This window comes from Bos mutus, chromosome 22, assembly GCF_027580195.1.
Source record: "Bos mutus isolate GX-2022 chromosome 22, NWIPB_WYAK_1.1, whole genome shotgun sequence".
NCBI classification, from domain to species: domain Eukaryota; kingdom Metazoa; phylum Chordata; class Mammalia; order Artiodactyla; family Bovidae; genus Bos; species Bos mutus.
The window spans coordinates 62246125-62253911 of record NC_091638.1 but is presented as its reverse complement, the minus strand read 5'-3'; the positions used below and the strand labels follow the sequence as shown (position 1 = coordinate 62253911).

Genomic DNA, 7787 nt, shown 5'->3' with positions numbered 1-7787 from the left:
CCCCCCGGGGGCACTCGAGGAGGCTTCCAGCGGCAGCCTGGTTCCAGGAGACACCATGCCGTGGGCAGCTCCTGGGCACCAGGCTCCTGGAGGCCCGGCCGCCTCTGCCCCCCGCCCCACGGTCCCCAGAACCCCTCCTTTCCTGCCTGCCCCTGGGTGCTGACCACTTCCCATCCGGGAGCCCTCGGCCGCAGCCAACTACCCAGCGGGGTCTGCTTCCTGCCGGGGACCCGCCTTGCTCTGGACTCAGCTCTGCGTCCTCTGGACCCCCGCCCTCCACGCCAAGACCCCCAACTGTGTCCCATGGGACCCCCCAGGCAGGCGGGCTCCCTCCCGTCACCCAGACCCTTGCCCTCAACACTCACTTTCTAATCCCCCACCACCAAACGGCATGAACACAGGCTTTTTAAATGGAGTGGCTCAGGGTGACTTCAGGGCCCGGGGCAGGCGGCCTCCCTGCCGCTGGGGGTTGCGGGGGGCAGTTCAGGGCCAGCCTGGCTCGTCCCAGGGCCTGCAGGAGGACACAGGCCTGCACACACAGCGGGTCCCTACGCGGGGCGGGGGCAGAGCACGGAGCACACAGGCCCGAACCGTCTCCACAAGCCGCACTTTATTTGAGCGTGATGGCTGGCTCCCGTCACAGGCCAAACCAGCTGGGGACACCCCCGCGCCGCGGGTCGGGGCTCTGACGTTGCTGCTGCTCCTCCAGCACCTGGTCCCGGAGGTCCTCGTCCGCGGAGCTGCCACCGGGCCGCTTCCCCTTGGGAAACAGATCTGGGAATGTGAAGGTCTGCCCGTGTGCCTGGGAAGAAAACAGACGGGCTCAGCCAGGGACCCCCGCGGGGAGGTCCCATCCACGGGGAGACTGAACTGCCCGCCCCACGCCTGCAGGACAGACGCACAGCCAGAAGACAGGTACACGGGCCAGGCCTCGGCCTTCGGCAGCGGAAGCCACTGCCGTGACAGGCCCTTTCTCACTGAGGCTGGCTCTTGGAGGAGTGTCTGCACTGGGGGAGTCTAGCAAAGCCCCTACTCCCGGCAGGAGCTGCCAGGCCAGGTTGCAGGCAAGGGGGCAAGGAAAACGGGCACAACTTGCGTCTGCTGCCTCCCCGGAACATTTCCTATCCGAAGCACCTACAGGCTTTCACCCACGTTAAAGACTAAGACCCCTCCCGGCTCAGCTCGGCAAACAAAAGACATGTAATATACAATGAAACGTACGTGCCAAGCAGGCCACAAATCAAGACCGGCTTTGCAAATTAACTGGTTTTACATCTTTCACTGAAAGTTCAGAATACAGGAGGGCCAGCTAAGTCCCAGCCTGGACCCCCAACACACGGCCGGGGTACACCAGCCCCGCCCTTCAGGGGGCCGGGGAGAGGAGGGGACCCCAATGGCGGGAAGTGAGGGGCCACCTCCGCACATGGCATGTAGCAAAGCGGCTCCAAAGATTGGGGGGGACCCCGGCGATATTCCCTGTGCCACACCGTCCACCTCTGGACGGGCAGAGAGGGATGGGGGGCCGGCACCCGGATCTGGAAAATTTTAGTAAGTAAAATCAGTGAAGTGAACTTGGTTCTTGGAGACCCTTGTTTTGTGAAGAAGTTTGGATTCGGGCAGGCGGCCAAGCGTGATCTGCAGCAGCCCACAGCGCCGGCCCCGAGAGTGGGGTGTTCACAAAGCCCGCTCACGCGGCGAGCGCAGGCCTTGAGCCATGAAAGGCCGCGCCTGTGCGCGCGGTAGCCCGCCTGCAGGAGGGGTCGCTTACACACTTCAAGACTCTCTTTCTTCTTCTTTAAAATACCAAAGGGCAACAGTTTACATGCAGGGCTGCTTGCCCAGAATGGGGGATTTATGTTTAATATACCGAGGTGATGCTGCTAGTTTTCTGAGGTGGGGAACCCAAAGTGACATTTTTAACTATAAATACAAAGACGGCAATCCGCAACAGCCTGGGAGGGATGGAGGGCGCCACGGAGAGTCCCCCACCGCCTCTCCCCACGACGGGGCTCCCTGCCTAGAGAAGGTCACCCTGTGCTTTCAGAAATAACACTCTCCACCCTCGTGAAGCTGATGAGCAGAAAAGCATAGGAGGGGGTGGGGGCCGAATCCAGATTTCTTTACAAAACAGGGGTCTCCAAGAACACGCAGCCTCTGTCCCTGGCAGGCTGCAGCTGCAGCTGGGGGCCGAGGCTCCTTGCTATGGGGTGACCCAGGCTCGCCAGCTCCCCAACTCTCCACCAGAAAGACATTTATTGGGTTGTGGGGGGAACTCTGGGACCCTCACTCTGTGACACCAGCTTTCTCAAAGCAGCCAACCCCACACGAGTCTGGGGACTTCACTCGTCCTTTTGGCCGACGCTCGGCATGCTCCACCATCAGCTCTGATGAGGGGCTAGGAGGGAGGCCTCCAAGCACCCGTGGGGGACAGAAAAGGGAGCCCTTCAGGGGGTGAGGGCCCAACCTCCCGGCCGGTTTCCAGGCAGAGATCTGCTGGAGTCAGCAGGGAGGGAGTCCGTTACGAATTTAATTTTGGAGCATAGGGAAGCGTGCCCGGTGGGGACGCGCTGGGATTTCACAGGGAAGAAAGGCGGCCGGGTGGCAGCTGCAGATACGCGGCTCGGCTTCCAGAGCGAGGTGGGGCCGGGAACGCTGGGGCTCGGATGACTCAAAAGCCACTTGTAACTATAGCCCCCGCTCAAGGGCCTCGTGGCGAATGCCGACATATGGGGTGTCAACCGGCTGCCATGACAAAGACAGATGGCCCGGCTGAACGCAGAGGACACAGGCGTCTTTATAAGGCCAACGGCTGCTCTCCCGGCCTGGATTGGCTGATTTTATGCACGGCAAATATTAGGCCAAATAATTACGGGGGCCCCCATTTAGAACAACTGTGACTGGTTTTCAGAAAAGCTGCCATGCTAACTGGGTCTTTCACCAAACTGCCTCCTAAGGCCCGAAACAGGGCCCTGGGCGGAGGCGTTTTCATAACACCACCACTGCCACCTAGCGGCCGGCCCGCGGGCGCCCGCCCGACCAGGCTGCTCACAGGGAAACGGAAGGGGTTGGCAGACCCCTGCCCCCACCCCACCCACGCCAGGGTTTCAGACGGCAGCTAGCCCTCCGTGCGCGGGTCCAAGGTCACCTGCCCCATCAGAGGGATCCCACCTGGAGCCCGTGTGCCTCGGTGCCGGCGGCCAAGGCTGCAGATCCTGACTCCAGGGGCTCTCTGTCTAGGGGCAGCTCAGGCCGGCAGGAAGGGCGGAGAGGGGCTTTGGAAACGTGGGTCTTAGTCTCACCAGCTCGGGGTTTCAGTCAGCAAAGGCTGAGCTGGGTGCTGGACCCCGCTCCCTCCCCCTGCCAGGCAGGAGACCATACGAGACCCTGGCCGGGGTCAGGGAAGGCAGACCCCACAGTCCAGTCCAGGGGAGAGGGGGTCAGTCAGGACCAGGACTCCCCACGCGGTCTGCCCCGGAGACGGGGGCCCCTGCAGCCACCTCCACCCCAGGCACCGACCGCTCCCTGGCCTGGACGCTGGTTACTGTCTGAGCCGACCCCCAGGCCAGAGAGCCTGCTTCTGCCCTCAGCACATTCTCAGCTGGCCCCCGAGAAGTTCCCCAGAGCCCGCCCGGCCCCCGCCACCCCAGCTGAACTGCACCCCAGCTCCTCCGGGGGCTCCGTGCAGGTCAGAACCAAGGGCCAGCCTGGGCCTCGGGCTCCGCCCGCCCCGGGCACGGCGCGGCTGGGTGCTCACCAGCTGCACGTAGGCCACCTTATAGTCTGGCTGCTTTATCCTGACGTTCCTGTGATCCCTCCTCCTGTTGGAACCTGTCGGAAGCGGGAGAGACAGAAGCCTTCACTCCCAGCAAGCAGCTCTCAGCCCACTACCCCAGGAACCCGCTTTCTAGAAAGAGGGACACACGTGGGCACCCACTTCTGAGGGCAGCAGGCACACGCCTGTGGGCACCAGCCTTTGCTCGGTGCAAACCCAAACGGGCCTAAGACAACCGGAGAGCCGGCTTTCCCTCGGTGTCATGGAGGCTCTTGCAGCCTGACCTCCCTTCGACAGAGGGTCGTCATATTTACAACTAGGCAACCAGGGGCTGGGAAGCAGGGGTCAACAGGAAGGAATGAGAAAGCCCAGCAGAGTAACATGAGCACTTCGCGGACCGACGCCAGTGTGGGGGCGTCAGGCGGGGGCCCTGCTCTGAGAATTGAGCGGGAACCAGGCCTCCGAGTCCCAGCCCCGGGAAGGAGGCCCACTCTCCCCCGGCGGGCCTGTTTCCTCACATGCAGAGGACCACGTGCTAGAGGGGCTGACGGGGGCCAGGCCAGCGAGGCTGGCAGCCTCCCTGCTGAGCTCGGGGCGGAAGCCCCGGCCCGGGACCCACCGTGCTGCACCCTCGTCCGCACGGCAGCCACCGGCACATTGTAGACGCGCTCGAGGTAGTTCCTGAGGTCCACTCTGGTCATCCTGGGCAGGAGGGAAAGAGGGGGGCTCTGAGCAGGGTGGAGAAAGAAGCAGCCTGCCGGGCAGCGTAGCTGCTGAGTGCAGACACCGGGCGGGAGCTGGCCAGGGGGGCCGGGGCTGGGGCTGGGCCCTGCTGACCCTGCAGAGGCGTCTGGATGCGGCGACGTGGGGGTGACAGGGGACCAGCCCCCAGGACTCAGTCCTGTTGCCCTGCCTGGGGGCCAAGCTGACGAGCGGAGGGGAGGGACGGTCTGCGAGTGCCCTCTGGCTGCCGGGAGCCACCCGCTCCACAGCTGCCACCCTGTCCACGGCACCCACCCCCCACCCCCCCCCCCCGCAGGCATCTCCCAGAAAGGATGGCCAAGGCGGTGGCGGTGCTGTCCCCTCTGCCCGACAGGGCCCAGCCTCTCCTGCCCTGGCCTCCGAGGCAGACGGCATGACCCTCAGCTCCCATGGAGGCTCGAGCTGAGGCCAGAGCCCCGAGGCCTCAGCATGGGGTGCAGAGAATCTGTGTCTCCTCAGCAACGGGGGCCTCTGTGAAGCACCCACCCAAGGGCGGAGGCTTTGGGAGCCGGGGTCAGAGCCCAGCCTCCTGGGAAAGGCAGCCAGGCCGATGCAAGGAAAGAAGCCGGGTCTCTGAGGCTGGACTTCCCCAGGGTGGCGAGGAGCCCAAGGCACCCTTGTCCGAGGCTCTGCATACACCAGGCCTTGGTGCAGGGCTGCCTGTAGAGTTTTTGTGGTGGGAAGAACCTTGCTGTGAGCGGGATTCAGCAGCACCTCCAGAGTCGTGGGCCCCTCGGCCTGAATCCCTCTGGGGCGGGGGAGGCTTACTCCATGGGGATCCGGAACTGCACGGTATCCTCGGGCTGGGCCGTGCCGGGCCGCACCAGCTGGATGAAGAAGTTGGTGCGGAAAACCCGGAGCTGGGGGTTGCCCAGCTGGTACAGAGGGTACCTGCAAAGGGGGGGGGGTGGAGAGGGGTCATGTCAAACGCCCAGAACACGAGGCTCCCGGGACGCCCCGACAGGGTCCACAGGTCATCACGCCCACGGGGCTGAAGAGCCAAGGGGGCAGTCACCCTCAGGTCAGCCCTTCCCTCACCCGGTGTGGGGCAGCCAGTCCCGTCCCCAGGGCAGCGTGGCCTGTTGACCCTCGAGGTCGGCCTTTGGAAAGAACCAGTGAATGATTCACGAACAGACGACGTGCCCACCCTGCCCTGTCAAAAGGCTCAGAGTCACGTGTTTGTTCAAAGTGCCAGCCGCACAGGCACTCGGCCCCCGCATGGCTGTCCCCCCGGAACGGGCCCCCAGCTCCCTTCCGCTCAGGTGAGGTGGGATCAGTCAGAACCAGCTTAATCCGCACTGGCTCAGCCCCGGTGAGAGGACAAGGACAGGGCCACCTCCACCCCCGCCCCTGCTCCCCCTGTGCTGGAAGCGCCAGCTCATCCTTGACAAGAGTGAAGATCAAACGATAAAGGGCGAACAAACAAAGGGAAAACAAGATAAGGGGCTCAGGCGAGCAGTGTGTACAGGTCAGCGGTTACACGCTCACTGCCCACCTCCCTCACCCCTCAAACCCCCAAAGGGGGGCAGAGACATCTAGAATGCATGGGCAGCCACCACTTGGGCTCCACCCCACCCATTCCAACTGGACCTACGCCCCCATGGGCCTGGTGGGCGAGGAGGCCACACTGCCAACTGGACCCAACCAGGCCTCGGGGCTCATGGTCCAAGGAGGTGGGGGCCCAAGGTTGGCAGGGCCTGTGAGGGATCAGGGGTCCAGTGGGAGCCCAGGAGAGGTGTTTCGGTGGAGGGTGGGCACAGGGGCTGACGATGCCATCAAGGGTCCTGGTGACCAGTTTGCAGCATGGCACACGACCTCTGATCTGGGGGAGCAGCAAGCACAAGGGAAGGGGGGCCCAGTGAAGCCAAGTCTCATGATGCCTCTGGGCCTTACAACTCTGGGGAGTAGGACCGGGCCAGGGGCCGAGGTCCTGGGTGGGGCATCCTGAGGGTGGCAGGGCCTGGGGGCCCTGACACAGGCCGGGACGCTCGCGAGCAGACCAGCGCTGAGCTGAGTGCCAGCTGACGTTTACTGGGGTCTCCTCGTGACCCCGTCGCACGTGGCAGCTGCCGGGACACCAGCAGCAGCACCTCCCGACGGCAGAGCGTCGGGCGCGGGGCGGGCGGGCCGGCCCACGACCGAGCCTCGCCCTGTCCTCGTGGGGGCCGGGCCGGCGAGTGGCCACCGGGCTCGCCTCTTCCCCCTGGTGACCGGCCGCGTGCACTGCAGGGGCCACGGTCCGGGCCCCTGGGGAGCTGCCGGGGCGGGGGGCGCGCGCAGCCCGCGGGGCCCGAGGCCCGAGGCTGGCGCGGACCGGCCGCACCGACCTCCCGCCCGCCTTCGCCGAAGGCCAGGCTCGACTCCGGGGGAGGCCCGGGCCACGCGGGCCCCGCAACGACCCCCGCCCCGGGCCCGCCCCGCCCCCACGGGCGCCCAGACGCCGCGCGTCCTGCCTGGGCCCCGGGTCCCGAGTCCGCGGCCCGGGGCCCCGAGCCCAGCCTGGGGGCGGCCACGCCCCCGACCCCGCGCGCCGGGACCCCCACTCACAGCACGTTCCGCGCCATCGCCCGCTTCCGGGGCCGCGGGCGGAAGGAGGGGCGGGCCCAGGCCGGGCCCGCCCCCCGGCGCAGCGCCCCCTGGCGCCCGGGAGGACGCGCGCCGCCCGCACACCTGGGCCCCACCTGGGCCCCACCTGGGCCCCAAGCCCTGCACACTCAGCGCCCTACTTGTGCCCCGCAGCACACCCTCGTGCCACCAGGCCCATACGCCCTCCCTCCGCTCCGGAGCCCAGCGCACCAGTGGACCACCACGGATACCGCCACGGATGCCCCCAAGACTCCAGCCTAGTGCCCAGGGACACTGCTGGCCACTCACCACCCAGAGCCTGCCACCCTTCCAGCTGGTGGCCCAGGTGGGAGACTGGGGGAGTGGGGAAGGTGTGAATTCGTGGGAGGCCCCAGTCAGTAAGGGATCCGCCTGCCACTACAGGAGACCCAGGTTCAATCCCTCAGTTGGGAAGATCCCTTGGAGAAGAAAATGGCAACCACTCCAGTGTTCTTGCCGGGAGAATCCCACGGACAGAGGAGCCTGGTGGGCTACAGTCCATGGGGTGGAAAGAGCCGGACACCACTGAGCGGCTAAACCACCACCTCTCTCCACCTGGCCCCTGTGGCTGCCTCCCTCTGTCCTGGAACTCTACTGCCCCAGCCCAGTCCTTCCACCCCATGGCCAACTTCTCATGCCCTGAGACGAC

At 65.7% G+C, this 7787-nt stretch overlaps 1 protein-coding gene across 2 annotated transcripts; it reads right to left on the bottom strand.

Annotated features, from left to right (window-relative positions):
- Positions 1-588: 588 nt before the first annotated feature.
- MRPL23 (mitochondrial ribosomal protein L23) lies at positions 589-7162 on the bottom strand. Of its 2 annotated transcripts, XM_070359543.1 has the most exons (5): positions 7082-7162; positions 5303-5425; positions 4392-4474; positions 3755-3828; positions 589-802 (listed from the first exon to the last, which is right to left on the bottom strand). In XM_070359543.1, the coding sequence occupies exons 1-5, from the start codon at positions 7096-7098 to the stop codon at positions 638-640; spliced, it is 462 nt and encodes a 153-aa protein (XP_070215644.1). In that variant the 5' UTR covers positions 7099-7162; the 3' UTR covers positions 589-637. The 2 variants fall into 2 exon arrangements, with proteins under 2 accessions (XP_070215644.1, XP_070215645.1); XM_070359544.1 differs by lacking the exon at positions 7082-7162 and having other exon boundaries at positions 5222-5424.
- Between the last annotated feature and the right edge of the window lie 625 nt (positions 7163-7787).

Coding starts and splice junctions, on each gene's coding strand:
- MRPL23 (XM_070359543.1), bottom strand. Junction 4,475..5,302: donor CAGTTCCGGATCCCCATGGA/GTAAGCCTCCCC, acceptor CCTCCTGCCCAG/GATGACCAGAGTGGACCTCA. Junction 3,829..4,391: donor GCGGACGAGGGTGCAGCACG/GTGGGTCCCGGG, acceptor CGCTTCCGACAG/GTTCCAACAGGAGGAGGGAT.